The sequence below is a fragment of the Chelonus insularis genome, unplaced genomic scaffold (assembly GCF_013357705.1).
Source record: "Chelonus insularis isolate UGA/USDA-ARS -01 unplaced genomic scaffold, ASM1335770v1 contig_90_pilon, whole genome shotgun sequence".
Classification (NCBI taxonomy): Eukaryota; Metazoa; Arthropoda; class Insecta; order Hymenoptera; family Braconidae; genus Chelonus; species Chelonus insularis.
The window spans coordinates 182,123-206,086 of record NW_023276779.1 but is presented as its reverse complement, the minus strand read 5'-3'; the positions used below and the strand labels follow the sequence as shown (position 1 = coordinate 206,086).

Here is a 23,964-nt window from a genome sequence, read left to right as displayed (position 1 = left end):
AGTTGTTAAACACAGGCTATTATCAATGTATTTATACAAAAAAAAAGTTTATGGCTCTGTTCAAATATTTTCCGACTTAATGTCAATAAATTCAATGAGTAAAGAGAAAAAAAAATCAAATCATTATCATGGATTAATTATGGCATGTCAATATTATAATTACATGCTAATCTAACGAATAAAGTAGAAAAAAAAGTCATTATGACTGGGATCGAACCCTGCCCGGCAAAATAGAACTCTGACGCTCTAACCACATGGCCAGCATAATCTCGATATTGAGTTTATGTGTATTTGTTTTTATACTACATGCTTGGATACGCCGACTTGGAATTGAGCTTCCTTATTAACATTTATACCTAATAAAAATGATAATAATGGATAAATATATGTATTTAAAGTTATTTGCAGGTATTATATTAATTAATGTTAAATGAGTATCATCATTTTCATTTATTCTAACTGCAATAGTCATCAAAGTATAAGGCATTGTAAAGCGATACACTATGTTTACATCACATACATATATCACCCGTACACACTCATACACAAATTACTCACCAAAATGCAGGGCACCATCAGTTCTGGATACGGATTGAGCATTTTTTCAATATGAATGACTGAGGTCATCTGCGAGCATAATGCTGTCACCTATCAGGATTTTTTCAAACTAATTTTCCGGAGAATATCATCTGGAATACAATATTTCTAATTATTTCTCAATTATTCAATTTTATACTATGAATTGATTTTTTTGACATTCAGACAGGTGGCAAAGACTGACGCAAACACGAATTTTGGGCGAAAAACGTTTAAAAAAGAATAATTAGTGATTTTTCATCTGAATGATGTGGCCGCCATCTTGAAATTTAAGCGCGGCAAGTCAATTCATAATTTTTTCATTATTTTTTCTAATTTTTTTAATAAAAATATTCACTATATACAAAAAATTGTTGTTTACGTCAGTCCGGCATTAATTCCTCTGTAATTTGGTACCTAATTTTATAGAAATAATCGTAAATTGGCGAAGAAATTAGAAATATCCCGATCCCGTGTATTTGGATAGGGGGAATCAGTCGCCTTTCTGACTTCAGCCCAGCCTTAATGACGCCGAGTGTACTGTGGACTATTCAAGCGATCCATTTCTCTGTTTGCCAGCTGTTTACAGTAACAGTATGTTGGCTTTTGTTTTTTCGTGAGTCAATGAATTTTGTATTGTATAAACCAATCTTTTTCTAACAAAAATGTCAACTGACGGTGAAAAATTTATTTTCAAAGCTGAGTGGTTTGACACCACAGCAGAAATTACTAAAAATTTCTATTTATATTTTTTCTCAATAGATAATTCTATTGAGTTGGTAAGATTTGATTATCAAAATAATCTTTTTATTCATAAATAGAAATTTTTTAATTTCAATCATGCTCTTTTTATTTTATTATTTCCACTAGTTTGATATAAAAAATAAAAAAATATTTCTTAGAAGAACAAAATGTGAAGGAATCAGTTTAAAAGATTTATATGTTGGGTCTATGGTCACTATTTTTTCCCGACCTATGAAAATCGTTGATGCTGTCGATGACAACACTAAAATAAAAGTAAACAAAACATTAGAAAAGTAAGTAAAAAGTAATTGTGATGATTAAAAAAGTGCTTACATAATTTATAATTGCCAAACACTTAATATTAAAAGTAATGATGAGAATTTTATTCCAGAACCTTTGCTATGTTGAAGCCTTATGTAATTAATAAAATGGGAGAAATTTTGAAAACTATTACAGCTCATAATATTCACATAGCTAATATCAAAATGTGTCTTTTAGATGATTATGATGTAGAAAAATTGTATAGAAATAACGAACAACTTTCGTAAGTCTATCTATTAACCATAAGATCATCAATCTTTTATCAAACTCCATATTATCAAATAAATAATCGGATGAATCTTTTTTCAGTCGAATAAAAGAATATTTAACTTCAGGTCCTGTTGTAACCCTAATGTTACTTGGAGAAAATGTAATAAACCGTTGGAATGAATTGGTTGGACCATCAGATCATCTACCAGAAACTGATTCTTCATCTTTACGAGCTCATTTTGCAAAGAGTATAACAGAGAACGGCTTTCATGGATCTTTAAATCTTGAAGCAGCAGAAGAAGAATTAAATTACTTTTTCCCCAATCTAAAAACAAAGAAGAAAAAAAAAATAAAGAATTCTGCTACTTTAACCAACTGTACTTGTTGCATCGTAAAACCTCATGCTGTTCAGGCTGAGTTAACCGGTAAATTGTTTCATATAATCATTAAATAAATTACCAGTAAGATCATATTTTACAAATAATTAGGTTCTTAATAGATGATGTATTACGCTGTAAAAAGTAATAATGCGTGAGTATTTATGATGATAATTAATGTTGTTGATGTTTAAGGTGACATTGTGGATGATATTCAGAAAGGAGGTTATCGAATTACCGCGATACAAGAATTTAATGTTGACCCAGTTAATGCTGAAGAATTTTTGGAGGTCTACAAAGGTGTTTTTGCTGATTATGCAGTATGTAATATTATTTACAAATATTACAACGTCTTACTTGTGCTGATTCATTATTTTTATAGGCAATGGTTGCTGAACTACAGTCAGGACCATGTATAGCTATGGAAATTACTCATGAAAATAAATCTATTGATGTCACGGTAGACTTTAGAAAATTCTGTGGTCCATTTGATCCAGTAAGTGATATAAATATTCTATTTCTATTTAGAAGTTACGTTTCTCAGTACAAATTTTTATTATCGAACAATAGTTCCAAGTGAATAGTGAAATTAATAATGATTGTCAATAGGAAATCGCACGAAAAATAAGACCAACTACTCTTCGAGCAAAATATGGAAAAACAAAAATACAGAATGCCGTCCACTGTTCTGACCTTCCAGAGGATGGACCTCTAGAAGTAAGATCGGATCTATTTTACTTTAACTATGATATAATCACACATCAAATAAACTATGTTATTTATGCTAATTATTGTCGTAAAAATGATTGTTAATTATTATTTATTACAGGTCGAATACTTCTTTAATATTCTTGATGAATAAGAATACAACTGTGCCTAACTACACCACTAACAATAATTATCATGATCATTATTTTTATAACATTTATTACTATGCTAAGTAAGTTCATGATTTTTCGCAGTAATTTTTCCATTCAATAAGTTTATATTTTGTTATGTTGCAACATTAAAAATTGTTTTGCATTTCCACAATGAATTATAATGAATGATGTAAAATAAAAAATGATGAAATACATGAATTTAATAATAACTATTTTGAATATTTTTAATAAACACACTTATTTGAATTGACTGATTTTCTGAGAATATATTTAATAGTTGCCATAAATATCTGTTCAATTTTTTTAATGCTAGGAAAATTTTATTGTCTGGTAATAATAACTAACTGATCGATTAAAAAGCATTGTTTGTAGGTAATAAAAAATCAAAATGATCGACAAGCAAGTAACGATTGTCGTAGCTGATGATAATTAAAAAAGTATTTGTAGCGATATTATTGCATAAACAGCTTTATTCTCATTGCATAATAAACTAAAACTAAAGAATACACTTTTCGCACATTCCGATCATAATAAATAATAAGCTATATTTTTTAAACCTTATGACTGAAGTTGAAACAACAATAGATAACAAAAAATGTTGATAGAAATTATTAGTAAAATAAAAATCAGTATTTCTGTCGCAAATCATTTTTTTTTATTTTTTTCTATTTAATAAAAAATTTAATTTTTTCTCCGAGTTTATGAAATGGAATGCAACAATTATTTCGGGATCTCGACTTGTATAATAATGAAATCAATTTAATACTTATTTAATGTTTTTACGAATATTAATTACATAAATAAAAAATATATTTATATAAAATTCACTCCATACTACGGTAATGTACTAGTGCATCTATTTTGGATTTTCATAAAATATATTTTCAGTGTCCTAGGTAATTACATATCACAAGAGTATTCAATTATTGTCATGCGACTATAAACTATTATCATTATCAAGATATATTAAAAAATTTTTTACAATGTTAAATTGTTTCTTACAATAATTAGTTATATAAAAAGTCAAATTATTAATTTTTGAGGAAATAAAATCATTCCTGATGAATCGTTTATTAACTAGATTTATTTACGTGACTCTAATGAGTTTACATGAGTTAAAATCTATCATTTGAACTAAATTTTTTTTACTGTAAATAATAATTACAAGTTAATTCATTTGTTGACAGTGAAGTAATAATCAAATCGATTTATTAAGATGAATCATCAACTTTGCAATACTAATATTAAAATTAATACTTTTGCTATCTTAAAAAAAAAATTGTTATAAAAAATTAATTTACTGACAATCTTTAATACAATTACTTTATAAATGACAATATTTTATTATAACTTGATATAAATGCAAGAATAATTCCAATGAAGCATAAATATTCAATCATTATTTAAAAGTTATAATTCTAACTGATTTGAATGAAAATGAACAAAAATTTTATTAAATAGTATATAATAAAAACTGATGGCAATCTAATTGAAAAAATCACTTCATTCAATCTCTTCCTAAATTCATCATTGACTTCATTGAACAGCTTTTCCGGTATGCCCTTGAATGAATAGCATTACCGATTCATTGTACATTTTTTCGTCCACGCGTACATCTCCCAATGTTATTGCATGGCCATCAGATTAGCTGTATAACGAGAAATCGAACAATGGGTAGAATCAACAAACAAGGATGAAAACCGCACTCAAATCTCATTGGCCTATTAGAAAATTGACTTCCGTCCTCGTCAACTCAGTGGATCGGTAAGAGGCAGTTTAAAGTATGACATCGACCGTAGTGGACAGTCCATCGCTCTTTATTGACACTAAAAGACTGCGTGACTTGTAAATTATAGCAAAAAAATTTCTATTCATTTATTTATTAGCTGATTAGTTAATGTAATTATTTTATTAAACCATAAGTCGGTCACTTTGATGGGATTTTAACTTGTTTTTATTTTCTCATACTGGTGGAATTGGTTTATGCACTCCTATGACATTTGTTTTTTTTGTGATTCTAAAGAATTATGTAATAAAGAGTAATAGATATTTCAACTAACGATACAAAAGTGCCGGTTTGATGAAGGTCATGAAGTGAAGATTAAGCAACTCTTCTCTATCACATCCTTTTGATCTGATATTTTCCACGTGGGTATAATTTAAAAAAAAAAAAAAGGAAAATTAAACCAATTTTTTTAATTATAAAGAATTCAAGAAAATTAAATATATTATCCCCGGAAAAGACGTCTCAAGGCTTCACAAACTTTTAAAATTTTAAAAATATTTTTTATAACAATCTTACAAAAATTGTCTTCCTTATTTTACGTTGACTCTTCGATTAATTATGAGACTTGATGAAGAAATACAATGATTTAGCACATTATTATGATATTATATTTTTATTAAGTTATCAACAAGTGTAGACCACTGTTTTGTTTAAATTCAAAGTGCTTTTTAAGCAGAGTTTCAATTGATTCAATTAGTGAAGAAGAAAAAAAAAAATAAACATGAGGCTGGTTAAGACTTTCTTTAGAAGGATAATCAAGGATTTGTGTCAAAAGGAATTACTTCCTTTAAAAGTTATTTTTTTTGTCAAAGCTTCAAGTAAGTAATTTATTAATACTTTGATAGTCCAATTTGATAAATAATTACTTTCGATTCAAAAAGAAATAATGACATTTAATAATAAATTTATTAAGAATTACCATAATTTTTCAACTATTGTCAATATTGATCATATTAAAATTTCAATTCATTTTGTAGCCCTTTTAGTTCTTTACCCATACCTAACAATTCATAAGCGTGAACTTGGCATAAATATTGAAGAAACAGCAATTATGAGCTCAATAACGCCGATTGTGGCAATAATAATGCCAACATTAGCAGGATTAGTAGCAGATAGAGTAGGAAATTTCAAGGTAATCCTATCATAATTATTTACATTATTTTAAATTCAGTTTTTTAATCAATTAAAGTTCCCTCTTTAATGCCTACTGCAAAAATAATTTCTATGAGAAGTCATTTAAACACTTAGCTCTAGAGTCTTTACACATTTCCCATCATTTATCAACACTTAATGTGGCAATTCTTTCTTATGTATAGTAATTTTTTCCATTACAAAGATTGCATCAACATCTTCCAACAACTTTTATAATATATTTGATAAAAATTTGATTAGAAAAAGATATTTAAAAAATTTTAGTAATATTTTTCTTATGAATTAACGATAACGATTTTTTATTTGATGAATGTGAAAACGAGTAATGGATGAAGAAATTGTTTATAAAAAATTCTAGATCATATTAGCATTTTTTTCATCAATTGGTGGAGCAGCTGCTCTTCTTTTACTGCTAGTTCCAGTAGGGAGGATAAATGTCAAATATCCAAAAGAACTTGTTATGGATTTAGGGAATTCTGGTAACAGTAGTGATCTGATATTCAGTCTAAATCAGATGGAACATTACTGTGAGACTGAACTCAAAGATGAAATAACAGCCAAGATAAGAAGCTGTGGATATGCATGTCCTAGCAATTTTCAAGATCAAGAACGCATAAAGTCAATTATTTCCTCAAGGACTTATGTAGTAGAATTCTTTGATCCAGATGTGAATCATAATTTTACGTTTAAATATGAAAGATCTGAGGGAGATTATGGCCAGGTGAATTACTAACAAGCTCATTTCTTTTCTTAAATTTTAAAAATTATTAATATTTAAAACATAAATAAAACTCTTTATCTAGACATTTGTGAATGAATAATAATAATTATTATTTTAATTAAAAATTATTCGTAGTTTTGATTAGAGGTTGTTTGTATTTCAGCGTGAAATGACGAAAACAGAACTTTTTGAAGAAAGAATTTTCCGGAGTAATTTATTTTATAATACAGCAGTTCGACAATTATCTAAAAATACTTTATTTTTTCCTACTGAAGAATTTTATCAATTCTCTTGTCAAGAATTTGATTCTGGAAAGAATGAATATAATAATCTAACACTATGTAAATTTCAAGAATTTCTTATTCCATCACGTGTAAGTATTTTCTATTTTTATTTATAAATTATCACAATGTTTCAATCAAATCTCATTGCAATTGTTTCAAGTAATCATTGAAAGAAAAAGCATATAATACTAAAATAACTTGATTATAATGGTTAATAATGATTTAGAACATAGAAAAGAAGCACAGCCTCTTGCCATTTAAAGTGAAGATGAAAAAATTACCATTGAGTGATGAGGATTTGTATGAAAATCAGCAAAAGCTACATGTTGAAGTGATGTCATTAAATGCAGAGTCAGTAATAAAAAAATTTAATTTAGTTCAATGTGAAAACACAAACAGTAGAACTCGAAGGGTGTCTGTAACTGTTTACATCGGCAATTCCACAGTCGAATCAGAATTGGAACCTCTGAGTATTGAAGGATGCCACGAAAGATGCATTGTCACTGCTACAAGAAACGACATATGCTCTAACAAGAACATAATCATAGAATACAATCCACAATTAACTTTCTGGCTTTATCTGATGATTAGAGTTCTCATAGGTATGTCATAAATAAATAGATAACATTTCAGATGTATCGTTCATGAAACAAAATAATTATTTAATTTTTATATAAACTCAGTTATTATTAAATCCAAATGATTAGAGATTAGTGTTGAAAGATCCTTCATTGAATCTCTTTATCACCATTTTGCCAATAAATTATAGTAATCATCAGATGCATCAATTAAAACATTGGACACCTTGATTGAATAATTTTATTATATTTATGTTCTTTTTAATCATCTCTTTTTTTTGTTGTGAAATTTAAATAAAAAATAGCTCTAACCTTAAGAAAACCGAAATATTAAATATTACCACGCATAATTTAGACATCCTCATCTAAGTGTGTTAACTTAATTGAAAGACCAATTGAATAGTTTAAACAATAAAGTTAGCAAAAACTTTAACAACTTGATTTTTCAGGAATCATTGGTAGTACTGCATTTGCTATGTTCGAGGGTGCAGTAATAGCAATATTGCGAGAACAAAAAGCAGACTATGGCTTACAGAGAATCTATGGAAGTCTTGGTGGAATGATTTCATCACCATTGTCTGGGTTACTAATTGATTATGCTAGCCAAGGCAAAGAATATTCAGACTTTAGGTACTAAACTACAACAACTACCTTCTCTATACCTCAATGTACAAAGACAAATTTCAAGTTAATTGCCAATTTTCTCATTGTAGACCTGCATTCTATTTATACGCAGCTCTTAAGCTTGCTTCTGGAGTTCTAATGTTAACAATTAATCTCGAATTCAAGGCACCAGCCCACAATGTCATCAAGGATTTCATCGATGTATTAAAAAACATAGAAATCGCCGCTCTTATGCTTGCTTGCTTCATGCTAGGTATTAAATATCTAAGTATTTGATTTCCAATTTCATAATCCTAGTGTCTGTAGTATCAATTAATATTCTGTGACATTAAATCTGATGTCTATAAGACATTTGATCATTCACCTATTATTTAAGGACTTTATCAGGACTAATTTAACTGAATTATTTATGTTAGTTTCAATTTTTTTAAGCATAGATAAAAACTCTTCTAAACAATAAAAACAATTACTTTAGGAACCATTTGGGGCTTCTTGGAATCTTTCTTATTCTGGCTGCTACAAGATCTTGGTGGATCCAATTCCCTCATGGGTGTAACAATAACAGTAGGAGGAATTACAGGAATTCCTCTTCTAGCATTCTCAGGACCAATTGTCAACAAGATTGGTCATCCAAATGTCCTTTTCATAGGTTTTATTTTTTATGCTGTTCGACTCATAGGTAATTAAAGTGACCAAGAATATCTATGTTCTATAATTCGAATGGTAGAATAAAATATAAATAAAAATGTTAAGTGTTGTATTAAATGAGAGTTTAAATGTGAATTAGTCCATAAATATTATTCAAAAGGGTGATTAAACTGAGTTTAAAAGGCTTTTATCAATTCTAGGCTATTCTTTTATCTACAATCCTTGGCATAGTCTCATCTTTGAGGCTCTGGAATCTGTAACGACTTCACTCAGTTTCACAGCAGCAGTTACGTATGCAGCCAAGTTGTCCACTACAAGCACAGATAGTTCTATCCAAGGTCTACTTGGAAGCATGTATTACGGCGTTGGTAAGTACACACTTGGGTTTTGTATTTAATTATATTATTATTCTTTTTAACTACCCTTGCAAGTAATAATCGTCTTCATTTTATTTCCTGTAATTATTCTACACTTTTGTTTCTTTCTTTTATATCTTCACAATTATTGTGCTAGTTCATTTTTTATCATTATTTATTTAAATAGTTTCAAAAACCTATTCAATACATTACTTATATTTTTTTTCTAATTTAAATAGGCCTTGAAATATTTTTTAATGTTCATTACGGAATGCTTTGTATTGAATTAATCAACTTCTTTTCTAATCTATCACGATTTTTTGTTTCTGATTGCATTAATAATATTAACAACAATAGAAAATGTTATTCATCTATTATTCTTTCATCCAACGTTTCTTTTATCTTACTATTATCAATGATTGATAAATATGAAAAAAAAATTATTTATTGAAATAAATCATTACACTTAAAATCATAACTCAATAACATCAGAGTAAACTAACAATAATTTAATCCACCCTTCATAATGATCATTCTACGATTTATTTACAATCATTCAAGACATTTAAAGGTACTTATTGACAATTAAATTTATCAGTTTCTTTACGATCTTTATGATCAATTAGATGTTTTACAATCGACGTTAATGAAATATAAAGCAAGACAGTATAATTTAGTACAATTATAAAAACTCAAGTAAATTCTAAATAAAGTATAAAAATTTATTGAATGTATCTAAATGTCAAGATAAATTGAATAATTAAAAGCATTAAATTGAAGTAAATGTGAAAATTTGATGATTAATTGAATTTACAGGTAAAGGATCAGGAAGCTTGGTTGGAGGTTTTATCATGAAAGCTATTGGGACTCGGAATACTTATCGCATTTTCGCGGTAGTCAGTATCATTACGGGGATTATTTACTTTTTCTTCAATGCTCTTTACCTCAAAAAACGCCCCCAAGTTGAGGGCAACGACATTGTGAAAAAGGAGCCGAAGAAAAAAACTATGAATGGTATTGAAGCTTCCTCGATTGACGCAATTGAAAAGAAAATCAAGAACAACAAATACAATCTTAAGAGAATTGAAAATGGAGTTTCTAATAAAGATTCAGATGGTCCAGAAGCCAACTTCAAAGCTCTAGAGGCAGATAAGTATCCAGGAACTGAAAAAATTGGAGAAGAATTAAAGAAAGGTATTGAATTAAAAATATTAAAGAAGGAAGAAGAGTTAAAGGAGTTAGAGAATGAATCTAAAAAATTAAATGAAGAATTAAAAGATGTGAAAGAATCGACAGGAACGAATGAATTGAAGGAACCAAAGGAAGATAAAAATAAGAAAAAAATCAAAAATGATGGACAGTTGGGTGAATTAAAAAAAAAGACAGATAAAGAAACAGAAGATGAAGAATTAAAAAAAGAATTAAAGAATAATAGTAAAGGAAATTTAAATGGATTGGATAAGGATAAAGGGACAGATATAAATTCAGGAGATTCGAGTGACTCATGCAAGAAAACAAGGAATAGTGAAGGAGTAATGAATCTAAGGTTTGAAAATGAAACAACTAGCAAATGCAGCGTCACAGTAGAAAGAGAAGCTGAAGAAGAAGGCAGGAAGTAAACGAGAGTCATTAGTCTACGTAAGCTTGTCACTCCTTTGGAAGCTATATGTGCTATATATACATATAAATATATATATATATATAGCCGTGTATAAAAATTTATTGGTGTGTGCGAAACTTGAAGATACTTATAGTAACCTGTTGGAACGTCTTGCGAACGTTGATGAGACTATTATGTTACAATTTTCTCATCGTTGTAGATGATATTGGTACTTCCGGATACTGAATACGTGACATGCAATCAAACAAGTGCATATATATGTGATAAGTGATACTCGAGAGCCTCAGTATTGAGTATAAAATAATTATGTTCAGAAAAGAAGTCTTTTACCGATTAGATTGATTTATTTGATGTTTTTTTTGTTTAGATAAATTTATTAATTTATGAATATAATTAATATTAATTGTTAATATTGATTATAACAAATTCAATTGTATTAGAGTTGATATCAGAACATAAATATTCTGTTACTGTAATAGACTTGTTCCAACAACAGTCTTAATTCCATTTATTTCATTATTTTATTATGTTAAGAATAGTTTTATGATGATGAAAAGGATTGTTAATATTTATAAGAATTTAAAAAAAGATATAGAAACTAAATGAATAATTAGATAATCTTTTTATTGTGAATTTAGTTTATTTATAAATATCTATTGTTTAGAAGAAATTTATTGTAAATGATAGGAAATTTGGAGTTTAATAAACAATTAGTACTTCTGTTATCATTTAAGTTAAACAGATGTAATTATTTCTTATCTTAATAAAAAAAATATTATTCTTTAATTGACATGTAAAAAAATATATTTATAGTATTAATAATTAACAAAGCAATTAAATAAAAAATAAATAAAACATCAAAGACATTCAAGTGACTTGACAAACTCAAGATGAATCTGATTACGTGGAGTCTTATAACGGTCATGCTGTTTACCAACTATATTAGAGAGATTTTGTCAATTATTACGAGCACTTAACAGCTGTGTAGATGTTCTGTATTACTTAAGGATTCATATTTTATGTAGAGGGGAATTTCTGCACAGTTAGATGTCTATATAGACCACAAGAATGTTGATGTTAGGTCATTTGTCCTTGTAAAGTCAATATGAAACCCATAAGACACATAATTCAAATTTTTTTGTTCGATATTAATATTTATAATAAAATTTTTATCTTGAGTCTTTTGGTATCAACAAATGCTTCGACAATACCGGAAATTATTTCGTATGCTAAAGTATCACGAAATGGAGCATCTAGTGATGAAAGCAGGGAAGGAAGAAATTTTCAAGCTTCACCAGTGTACTCGAAAATAGCTTCAATTGGAAAAGGGGAAGTGGTTGAATACCCTTTAGTACCCAAGTAAGATTTGCTTCATTCATAGTAAAATACTTGATTATTTTCAGTAACGAAATAAAAACTAGTTGATAATTCATTACTCTTGATTGAATCATCGTAATTTTTTTCATTAAAAGATGTATAATATTATGAAATACTAATAAATGTTTCATCATTAATTGATCAACAATAAATGAATCCACTGATAATAATAAAGAAAATATTTTAAATATATTTTGAAAGCTTTATTATCAGATGAATTGAAAAATATTTGAATGAATTGTTGACAGCTAAATGATCAAGGTAATATCAACTGTAATCTTCATCAAAGATGATTCAAATTTACTCTGAAATGCTAATATTTTATCACCCATACAATTAATTATTAATATAATCATCAAAGTACTGAGCTCATTCATATTAAAATTACAACTCAAGGCATTTTTGCATTATTTAAAGTAAAATATAGAATAGATTACGAACTTAATTAATACCTCAGAAACTTTGTAGCTAATGTTAGTGCATACCATGTAATTAATTTAACAAATTCATTGCTTTTTATGCAGGTATTCAACATTGGATAAAGAAATGGTGGCGAAATTGGATGCCAAAACGATGGACACACAACAGGCTCAAGACAGGTTTCATCCACCAGCAAGTTTTGAGCATGCTATTGCACACTCGAATAAACTTCGACTGAGTCAAAACCCTGCATCTTCAGGGTCATCAGGCTCTCCATCTTTAGGTTCATCATCCTCATCTATAGCTTCCGGTAGTTACAGCACACTGCCTAAGGAGCTTTATAGCCAATATCCAGGATTTCAGGAAGCATCGAGTCCACCCAAAAACGCCAATAAAAACTTACCATCTATTACGATTGATGACTATTCACCTGTTGGTGAAGATTCTTTTTCACAGGTGGTTATGTTAATGGTTTAGAGGCCGATTGAAATAGCAATCAATTAAAGAAAGAAGCTATAAATTTGCAAGTTTTTATCGAGATATTTTTTTCAAGAATTTTAATCATTAAAAGAAATGATTATTTTTTTCCACTTTCAATAATGATTATTGTGAAAGAGAAGAATTCAGCAGCACTTAAAAAAATAATCACTGATTATTGTAATTAATATTGATAATTATAGCACGTTAAAAAATATCTACTGTAATTAAAAATTTTATTATTATTAAATAATTAAATATTTATAAATGAATAAACACTATTGTTATTATTATTAGTGATTATAAATGATGAAGAAAATGTTTAAATGAAATTTGTGTTAAGTATTATGAGTATACATTACAAAAGAAACAAATAAAATGTCTATTTTTTTATTTTGTAGATTCCAGCTTCTTATGGGCCTGAAGATTCTTATCAAAATGACGAGAAATTACCAAGTTTCATAAAAAATAATCCAGCGAAACCTGGGGATCAGTTTTCAGAATTATCTTATCATCATTCTAGTTATTTTGATGATCCTTATTTACATAATCATGATCACGATTCTGATCACATTTACCCTCACGAATTGATCTACGATCATCCACCAGATCATTATGACCACGATTACACGACAACTACTCAGATACCAGAAATGAATGATCAAAGGCTTAACAAGCGACCTTATTCCTACTACTACATTGGCAAAAAATTGTGGTATCTACCACTGTATTTTAGCATCTATTTTATTATCTATATTGCAGCTTTGATTTTAAAAAGTATTGCAAGACATAAAATAAATTTCCCAGCTAACTTAGCAGAAGCAGCTGCTAGTGATCGGAGTAGACATTTAAATGATAGAGGATGGTGGGATTTAACTCAAAGAGTGCTTGAAGCAATTGAAAAATTTGCTGTTGAAAATGGTAAACAGTCATCCAATTCAAGAAGAAAACGATAGCCATTCACTTATTGTATCTATTGCAGAATATTATGTTGCTAATAAAAGACTGTTTTAATTATCTTATATTTTATGTATTTAATGTTATTTAAAATAAATGTTTGATAAATCAGAATTTCAAGAAAACTGATTCAACTTTGTAGTTCAATATACAGCATTCCTCTATGATTCACCAATGCTATCAAAATATTTCCTTTATAAAATCATTCTCAAATACAACTTTTATCTAATTATCAAAATTGTTAAATTTATTTATTGAATATTTTTTGAAAAAAAATATTTATTCTTTTCAATAAATTACCCAATGTAAATCCATTGATTAATTAAATTGATCCTTTATGCTGGAATATTCAAAGATTTTTTAATTTAGGTTATTTATTCTTGATTATCTTATTGATCAAAGTTCATTTATTGAAATTAAATCATCGTGAGATTTATAAAGAATGATTAGAAATATCAGAATAGTTCAAGAAATAAGATTCAAGAATCATCATTATAGCTAAATACTATCTTCTATTATTATTTCCTGAACTTTTATCAAATAATTGTTATTGATAATTGAGTTTTAATTGTTAAAAATAATATGCACTGATGACAAATATATTAATAAAAAATATTTGTTATTACCTTTTCCAGAGGTTTAATCAACAGTTTGCATCTGTAACATTTAGGATAGTTAACACATCCTGAAATTGACTTAACGTTATCTGCATTACAGTTACACACGTAACAGATCACTGAAAATTCGTTCAGTTCACTGCATGGGTGATTCTCAACCAGTTTAGGATCTCAATTTGTTGTCGAACTTGTCAAGCATCAAGAGCTTACACAATTTTTGTTATTTTTTTGTAACTAAAGAACTGTTCTAGCATGACTATTCTGCATAGAATTTCTTGCACAGAAATATCATGTGAATAAAGAATCTTAAGAACATCATTTGATAGATGTAACTTGATAGAAAAAATAAAAATGACATTTATTATGAGCTTAATTATTTTTATATTCTTTACTTCATGGTTAAAAGATATCAATGCTGATGAAAGTGCAAGTAATTTGATGGTTGTCACGACAGAGAGGACTAGTTTAACAACAGAGTCATACAAGTAAGAAGACAAAGTTCATTATTAAAAATAACTATTTTTAATTTTAATTTTTAACTTTTTACTATTCATACTTTACTATGGAGGTATTTATTTAATAAAAAAAAAATTATTTACAAAATATTTAACAGCATTAATTGAGAGAAATAAAAGAATATTTTTTTCTAATACAAGACTTATAATTTATCACTCAATTATTTAATCATCAGGTCACCAAGGTCTTACATATACAGAAGAGGGAATTACGAAGATCATCATGATGATGATGAAATGCCGGAAACTGACGAAATGGAGGACAGCAAAGCCTTAGAGGCAGGAAAAAATGAGTATTGGGGTGGCTATTATGACTTTTTAATAAATGAAGGAAGCTACAAATTCTGGGCTGTCTTTCAGGCAAGTTATCATCAGATGCACACAATTCACAAATTAGAGTCGCTTATATTTATTTCTATTTCGATACTTATTTTACGACGTCTCCATTCGGTTCAAACAATTAATAACGTATGTGTGACATACATATGCAAGGTTATTATCACAAGAATGTCAATAAAGTGAGAAATAAAAAAAAATAAAAATTTCAAAATATAAAATTAAAAAAATGCAAAAAGATAAAGAGAAAAAATTAGTTTCGTTTATGAGTATGAAATGGCATAACGGACGTTAATATGTTTTGTCGACAGCTTGCCACCGCCGCTCTTCTTATATACAGCGGTTTTGCTGCACTTTACTACGCAAAGGTAAATCCTATGACCACAGACGACTATGATGAGCTTTTTCGAAGAAGAAAACGTCATGCAGGTCCGATGGTTTTTAGTATTGACAATTTAACGTTTCAAAGAATTATTGAAGCGTTGGAGAAATATAATATTAATTAATAGAACATTTATTTAACTTTAGAGATCTAAATAATTAAAAGATTAATTTTACGGCTTTTATGTGATTGGGTAGAATAAGAATAAGAACAATGGTAGGGCTAAAATAGGATTGCGCATGCGTACAACTACAATAATAGATCATAATTGATCAGTGCGTATGCGCATCCTTCATTATTATCCTTGTTTCTATTTTAATTTTTATTCCACCCAATAGAAGGGGAAGAGGGGGTAAAGTGGAATCCCACTAAAAATTTTAAATCAACAAATTAAGCATTATAAACTTATTTTAATAAATTAGTACTTTTTCTCGAGCGTTCCATTTTGCCCTTGCGTTCCACTTTACCTACCTTTCCCTTATAGTCGAAATACTGAAAGAGTAAACTTGAAGGTTATACGAGAAATTATTTTTTTTAAAGTTATTATGCCTATTATATTTTTTATATTTTATTTCAAGCTATTCTAAGTTATTATTCACTACAAATTGTTATACAGAAAATTATTTTATACGAGAAATTAATTATTTTAAGTTGTGAACGAGCTCAGAAATAAATTATGCGCATGCGCCAAAATAATTTCCCTGTATAATCTCCAAGTCTACTCTTTCAGTGTTTCGACAATATAAAGGCCTGAATAAATCTAAAATAGGGATATGCATGCGTACAAATCCATTTTTTATTTCATGTTGTGCGCATGCGTATTTTTAATCTAAACCTATTTCTATTTTTTCCCGTATTTTACTCCATTGTAGGACGACTTTAAGGCTAGTTATTAATAAGAAATTCATTCATTAAAAATTACTGTATTAATAAATAATTGATTCAACTTTTTTATAGTTATAATTCAACTATTAATAATTTTATAAAACATATTAAAATTTATTTTATGTTTTCTATTTATTTCAAATAGACCTTATAACTGGAATAAAAGTGTCTATGACCTAAATTAAAAAAAAAATATTTTTACTTTTAAATCAATTTACAACTTTTTTGTTCAATAAGATTTGTCACTTGTGAAATTTTTTGCATTTTAATACGTTAAAGACAGAATTCCAAAGTCAATTTTATGCGGTCGTAAAATCTGAACAAAATACTAAAGCATCATAATTGAATAGGTAAGTACAAAAAATCCATTAATTTTTTTTTATTTTGTAATTTAAAGTAAAAAATAATATCTATTTTCATTCTTTAGCTATGATTTTCATGGTCAGCTATTAAATTGTCTCTTCCTCTTTGTAATATATTAATAAATACATAAATTGTGCAATAACCATTACGATAATTGAATAAATTCAAAAATAATTTATTGTTTGATCAAAAGCTTGGAAGATCAATGTCTTGTTTGTCTGAGAATTAAAAAATTCTGATATTAAATGATTGATTTACTGTATAAATCCATAAGAGAATAAGGTAGAAATCTATAGAAAAATATGAATAAATTATTTTTATAAGAAATCATGCTGATTGAATCAATGAAAGATGGAGGATTATGTTTAGATAAAAAGTAAAAAGGGTTGAGGGTAAAGAAATGTACGAATGAACGATGCATTCGAAAAAGGGTTATCGTGATCAAACTGTTCGCTCTGCTTGCCTGAGGTATACGTTCAATCTTTCCAGCTGCTAAATATGCGTCGGATTAAAACGTAATAAAAGTCTCGAGAAAAAATGTCGAGCAATAAATCAAGATGAGATGCTGGAACCTGGCGATACAGGTCCTCTCTCTGCGATCAGAACAGACGCAATTCAAAGCTTCCAGGCAAATTTTCTTGTTTAAAATCATCCAACGACCCTCCAGGTATTTTAAGAGTATTGCCTAAGTATTCAGTAACTGTCTCCGAATGGAACGTCACCAAGAACTCATTTCTTTAGTATTTATCTTTGGTATAATGAAATGAAAATAATACTGAATATGTTGGATTCTTGTTACTCTTATTTGTTAAGGACCAAATTTCATGATTTTATGATGGAAAAAATTTATGCTAAAATTTGATAGATAGAGATCCAGTAGCAATTTTGATATTTAAACTTTTTTACCAATTAAAATAGATACTAAGTGATGGTAAAGATCATTTCATATGATTTAAATCTTTATTAATTACTTCTTTAATTTAATAAATATTATATTTGTTCCTTTTAATAAAGTACTATTTATTAATTTATTTATTATCATAAACAGACCCAACACTTCGAATATTCATTATTTGCAATGATAGTATTAGCACGAAGTCAAATAGTGATGTACTGAAAAAAATATTCCTTAGATCAACTATCTAATCTATAACAATAGATAATATTGCTACTATTCGTAGAGTCTTCACTTATTCATAGGGTTAAGATACTTGTGATAACTATCTAGATAGTGATGATAGTTATCAAAATGATTACAATAGACATTTTAGTAGAAAATTAGTAAATATACATTGTTTTACAGTGATTTCACTCATTCATTTTTAGAGAGTGCTATTATTGTTAATTTATCACAATATAATTTCACTCTATAAAAAAATTAAAAGAAGAAATCATTTAATAATGAACAAACTTTGATTATTTACTCCTAATTATTTATTATAATGAATTTTTATTCAAATATTAACGAAAATATTCTTATTCTTAGACATGAAAGAATCCTCCTGAAAGTCGTATGAAATCTAAAAAAGCTGAAAATGTTGGAAGAAAATAATTTGAAGAGTAAAGAGGATAACTATGTGCTGGTTTGAACGACGAGAGCAAAAGTGGATGGCCATTATGATGGGAAAAACAATGGAATGTCACAAGGAATTCAGTTCTCCGTACACTCCATAAGTCGGTTCGCTTAGAACTTAGTTAAATAAAGAAGAAGATAAGGGGAGAAATGAGAGTGAAGTCAACATTTTGACGAGGATGGAAACTCGATCAGAATCAAGAGTCCTTTCGAGTCATGAATGTGAAGAAAAGAGACACGAATGCCACAGTAATACCAACGGGAATTGCCATAAGACGTTGAAGAAGTGCAGGAAACATGTACGATGGAAAGGGAAAGGGTAAAAATAATAAGAAACATCAATAAAAAGCCTATTACATCTTAAGAAACGAGTTTAAGTTCTTTAAATGATGAGAATTAAATTTTTTCGAGTTAAAAAGTCTTTTTGAAACTATTTATCGCTCAAATTATTATCAATATTATAATAAATCATTTATTCTGCTCTCTAGAAGTAAATTAATGAAGATTCATTAAATATCAAATTTAGCATCAATATTCATCAGCTTTTTCGTAATCTATTGATTACAATAGTCTAATTAATTATTAAATTATCTTCACTTGGTATCAAGTAACAATGATGATGACCATCATCATTATCAGGTGGAACTACAATTGAATTTTATCTCAATATTTAAATTATTTTCATCAATCAATTATCAATCGATCGAGAACTCTACTCTTACTTTTTCCCAACTATCAGTTAAACCTATTTAGAAAATTATCTTCACCCCTAGGAAGAAGACATATTGGACCTGTAAATGACCCAACACTGTATACATGACATGACTAATCTTGCATCTTTCTAAGAACAACGTTTCAGTGACAATGATCATTATCTTCAGGTAAAAATGATATGTAATACAATGAACCATAGTTTTCAGATATATACCAGAAATGAATTGAAAGCTGGAATTTTTCTGAGCAATAGTGTTTATAGTCATTTTATTTGGAACAAAGATTTAGTCACATCATTGGTGGATCAAGTGGATATAAAACTAAAATTATAATATACTATACACATTTATCAAATTATAATTAAAAACACAATAAACTGAGAATATTATTTCAATTTAAAATATAATTTTTTTCCATTATTATGAATTTATTAGAGGAAAAGGTAAAATTATGGTTCATTCGTTTATTATGAAAGCACAGTACGTCTTCCATCATCTAACCCACAAATATATTGAAAAATAACTTCTTGGCAATGAACAGAAATTTCGAAAAATGGCAATTGATGATAATTATTGTAAATTTTTACAGAGTAAAAATACAAAATAACCTATACTCCTACCTTCTCCTCTATTCATAATTTATTAATGTGATTTTGCTCAACCTTTTACGAAGAAACGTCTCAAGATCATCTTTGGAGCATAATTTAAAAGGTAAATATAAAAATAAATAAATTTAAAATTAGTTTTGTATTAAAGAATTATAAAAAAATAAAATATGTTGAAAAGTACTCTTAATATTTTTATAAAATTTTCCTAAAAAATTTCGCTCAGTCTTAAATTTCAAACATTTAAACTCAGAATTATTTTTTCACTTGGGACCTAATAGAAGCTATTAGTCAAGATTGTTCACCAATCTTATAACTCTTATATCATATATTGAGCAACACTTAGCAATATCAAAATGGGTGAATAATTACTGTTTCACAGTGATTTTCAATAATCGCCACTAATTTATTTTTATATAGTAAATTATTTGCTTCCAATCTTAGTTAATAATTTTTATGCACCATGAACAAAAAAGAACATTAATGATGATATGTGATGCTGTAATACTGCAAATAATTTTTCTTCCTAGTGAAATAGATTACTGCAACCTAATGAGAGTATTGTAAATATACACAACAATCATTCAGCTCCAACAAAGCACTAATTTCTCGCTTCAATATGTTTTTAAAATTATTTTTACCGACTAATCAACGAATATAATTGCTGTAGAATGATTAAAGTCCTTAAAAAATTTTTTCCTCAAATAATTGGCCATAAATTGTATGGAATTGAAGTGCAGAAACATTTATGATGATAATGAATCAGATTGAGTTGTTCTCCCGACCATTCTGTCGTGTATTTTATTGTGACTAGTTGCGGTAACGGCCTAAGGGAAGTACAGCAAGGCTTACTTCCCACAAATCTTCGATTGACCTTTCAAAGACAAGAAAAAATGGAAAAATATGGTAAAAAACACGAGCAAATTTAAGAAAATGAGGATAAAAAAGTAATCATGCTAATTCTCTGTTGTTATAGTAAAGAATATGAGTTCACATTGGAATTAATTTTTAGAATTATCTTATTATGTTGGATATTATTCTATTCAAGTAATATTTGCAATAATGACTGACATGTGTATATGGAAACATAACGGTTTTTTATGTCATGTTGACTGATGAATGTTTATGATCCTAGTTTTTGAAAATATTTCTCACGATATTTTTATAAAATCATTACCTGTATAATGGTTCCAGAATCTACTTAAATTTTATACAGTATTCTATAGTTTAGTGTATATATGCATACATAATAGATTGGTAATAAAACAGTGAAACACCTAGAATAGATTTTAATTTAATTTTTATTCAATAGCCGACAAACTTTAATCTCCAATACATTCATCATGTGCATCATTGACTTGTGTCCACTTCCAGAGTAGAGATATTGTGATAACATCATAATACTCTACATTCTCCAATTTTTAAATTTTAAAAGTGTTTCACTATTTTCTTGCCAACCCAATATACATATACATTGTACAATATACAATGTATAATATGGTAAAATAAGAAGAAAAAATAACTCGGGAATTAACTATAAAAAAATTAAAACGTTTATTAAATCGATAGAAAATCTTTTATGATAGGGAAAACGTCCGATCAGTTCGAGTATCGGTCATAAATATTAATTATTAAATTATTTTGCAAAAACTAAAGCAATTAAAAAACCCGTACCCATTTTTGTTTATTCTGCATTAAATTATCTATCGATTTATATAAGGATTATTTAGATTAATTCTACAATGTTTGCTAAAAAGGAAGAAATTTTCTTCATTTCTTATCATAATAATAAATATGATTATAATGTAAAAAGGTTTTAGGTTCAATAGAAAAATCTTCCTGTGAGGTACTAAGATAAGATTGTAAACATTAAAGATTATAAAAAGAGAATAAATTTAATGCAATTTTGATAATTTTCATTTATATATGAATGATAAATAAATAAAATCAAAAGGAAATATTTTCTGGTAAAATTAGTGAATACTTTTGCATAATAACTTTTTATGGTACTCAATTAAAATGATAACATTAATATTTAATTTAAAAAAAGGAGAAAAAAATATTTTTACAAATGCTTACTTGAGATGCACAAAACAATTTTTCACCAAAGACTTACGTCTAATTACCCTGATGTCCTCGTACGAATTAAGCAGTCCACGAAGGCTAGACATTTCACGAAAATACTCGAGAGTAATCTTCTAACCTTAAAGAAAAAAAAAATTAATTTTTATCATCAACAAAAGTGAACTTGAAGTTTTACGTGATTGAGTTCGCGTAACAAAAATTTATATCTCAAGAGAAATAAACGCATAAAAAAAAACTTCCTTGTGGTTTTCATTAAACTCCATAGTGGTAAAATAAAAACGAGAGTGTAGTCAGTTGTCACACACACACCATTTCCGACCTAAAAACCTTCGTAATAAAGTAGAAGTAGTACTCGACAATGAATTAAACTAAAGCTAATGGTGTATATAGTTCTGTGGAGGTCGTAGAACAGGTTCTGAATGCACCGGCTGCTTCTAATCTCGATCAATGACTTACGAAATCCCATTTCCGCTTGGTTGTTTCAATTTGGTACCCGTCGAAGAACTGACTGGAATTTTGTAACCGAGTTCTCGCGGTCATTACGCTTCTTTACCGTTATTTCAGTCTGTAATATCTTTTTTTTTCTTTTTTAATCAAAATAAACCTGCTCTTGTTTGTCTTTTATTTTTTAATATTGTAATAAACTTGTCAGAAATATTTGTGCTGTGTACTTGGACATTTGCACCAATAAAAACAGTCTTAATTTAATATTTTAATGAAGCCTTATATAATAAATATATCATTATTAAAAAATTTTTTAATTATTTATAATGAATCTTGAAATAAAGTAATAACATTGTTTCTTTATTGTTATTATTAAGCATTAACTTTTTCTTTAAGAGAGTTACTTAGTAATATATATATATATATATATATATATATATATATATATATATATATATATATATATATACTATATATACTTATATATATACTATATATTTTAGTATATTTATATATATATATATATATATATACTGAAATAAGCATTTTTGATCCATTTTAATATATTAGTTTGTTTACATTCGTATATGGCTGAAAGTAAATCCAACCAAACGTCTTATTCGATCTTTTAATTGTCATAATTAATAAATGATCTTATAAATTATTTAGAGTCATTCTCGAGTTATTATTTCGTTTTTATTACAATATATTTATTTAAATTATTATAATTTTTTATAAATTGATTGTTATATCTGTGTTTATTAATCAAACACTCATTTTCATTACACAATTTATATTAACACTTTTATTTTTTTCATTGGAGTTTTTTTTTCAATTATGCCACTGTTTGAATTACAATGACCGAATTTTTTTGCATTAAAAAAAAAAAGAATTGGTTTTATCAAGTTATTTACAAATTAGCTGACAAATGATTTAAGGCTAAATGTGATATACATCAAAAATTATGTTTTTGATATCAAAAGACTTTTCCTTCACTTAGTTATCACCTAATTGATATCATTCACCATTTCAAAAAAAAATGGTTCATCGGGAGTATAATACCGATAATGTTACCTGATTATTAGTTATTTGAAAGATGACAATTTGTTATTCAACTTCCTAACAAAAACAATAACAATATTTTGTGAATTACTTTTGAATAAATGTTGTATAAAAAAGCAAACAGTAATTAGATTATCTTAACAAAGTAAAGATGAATAACTTATTAAATAATAGGCAAACTGTCATTTTCATTTATGTGTGGTTGAAAGAAGGTAATTATTCTAATGTTCTATGAGCACACCTGAAAAATAATTGACAGCTTTTTCTAGAAGAA

At 27.5% G+C, this 23,964-nt stretch overlaps 4 protein-coding genes across 8 annotated transcripts; all 4 read left to right on the top strand.

The window, feature by feature from the left end:
- The first annotated feature begins 1,085 nt into the window (after positions 1–1,085).
- nmdyn-D7 (nucleoside diphosphate kinase homolog 7) lies at positions 1,086–3,270 on the top strand. 5 transcript variants are annotated; one of them, XM_035091948.1, is made up of 9 exons: positions 1,092–1,192; positions 1,276–1,355; positions 1,447–1,613; positions 1,712–1,864; positions 1,951–2,276; positions 2,424–2,548; positions 2,611–2,724; positions 2,838–2,945; positions 3,058–3,270. In XM_035091948.1, the coding sequence occupies exons 1-9, from the start codon at positions 1,102–1,104 to the stop codon at positions 3,088–3,090; spliced, it is 1,197 nt and encodes a 398-aa protein (XP_034947839.1). In that variant the 5' UTR covers positions 1,092–1,101; the 3' UTR covers positions 3,091–3,270. The 5 variants fall into 5 exon arrangements, with proteins under 5 accessions (XP_034947843.1, XP_034947841.1, XP_034947839.1 ...); XM_035091952.1 differs by lacking the exon at positions 1,276–1,355 and having other exon boundaries at positions 1,086–1,170; positions 1,479–1,613; positions 3,058–3,267; XM_035091950.1 differs by lacking the exon at positions 1,276–1,355 and having other exon boundaries at positions 1,089–1,192; positions 1,479–1,613; positions 3,058–3,268.
- A 1,625-nt stretch (positions 3,271–4,895) lies between these two features.
- LOC118072260 (uncharacterized) lies at positions 4,896–11,132 on the top strand. The gene is made up of 10 exons (XM_035091973.1): positions 4,896–5,713; positions 5,873–6,027; positions 6,406–6,768; positions 6,932–7,141; positions 7,279–7,654; positions 8,080–8,260; positions 8,344–8,507; positions 8,730–8,933; positions 9,103–9,270; positions 10,075–11,132. Exons 1-10 carry the CDS (start codon positions 5,617–5,619, stop codon positions 10,875–10,877), a joined length of 2,721 nt encoding a protein of 906 aa, XP_034947864.1. The 5' UTR covers positions 4,896–5,616; the 3' UTR covers positions 10,878–11,132.
- An 815-nt stretch (positions 11,133–11,947) lies between these two features.
- Positions 11,948–14,109, top strand: LOC118072271 (uncharacterized). Its single transcript, XM_035091985.1, has 4 exons — positions 11,948–11,973; positions 12,059–12,238; positions 12,781–13,132; positions 13,555–14,109. Exons 1-4 carry the CDS (start codon positions 11,948–11,950, stop codon positions 14,107–14,109), a joined length of 1,113 nt encoding a protein of 370 aa, XP_034947876.1.
- A 776-nt stretch (positions 14,110–14,885) lies between these two features.
- Positions 14,886–16,840, top strand: LOC118072252 (uncharacterized). The gene is made up of 3 exons (XM_035091963.1): positions 14,886–15,212; positions 15,419–15,602; positions 15,890–16,840. Exons 1-3 carry the CDS (start codon positions 15,079–15,081, stop codon positions 16,082–16,084), a joined length of 513 nt encoding a protein of 170 aa, XP_034947854.1. The 5' UTR covers positions 14,886–15,078; the 3' UTR covers positions 16,085–16,840.
- The last annotated feature ends 7,124 nt before the right edge of the window (positions 16,841–23,964 follow it).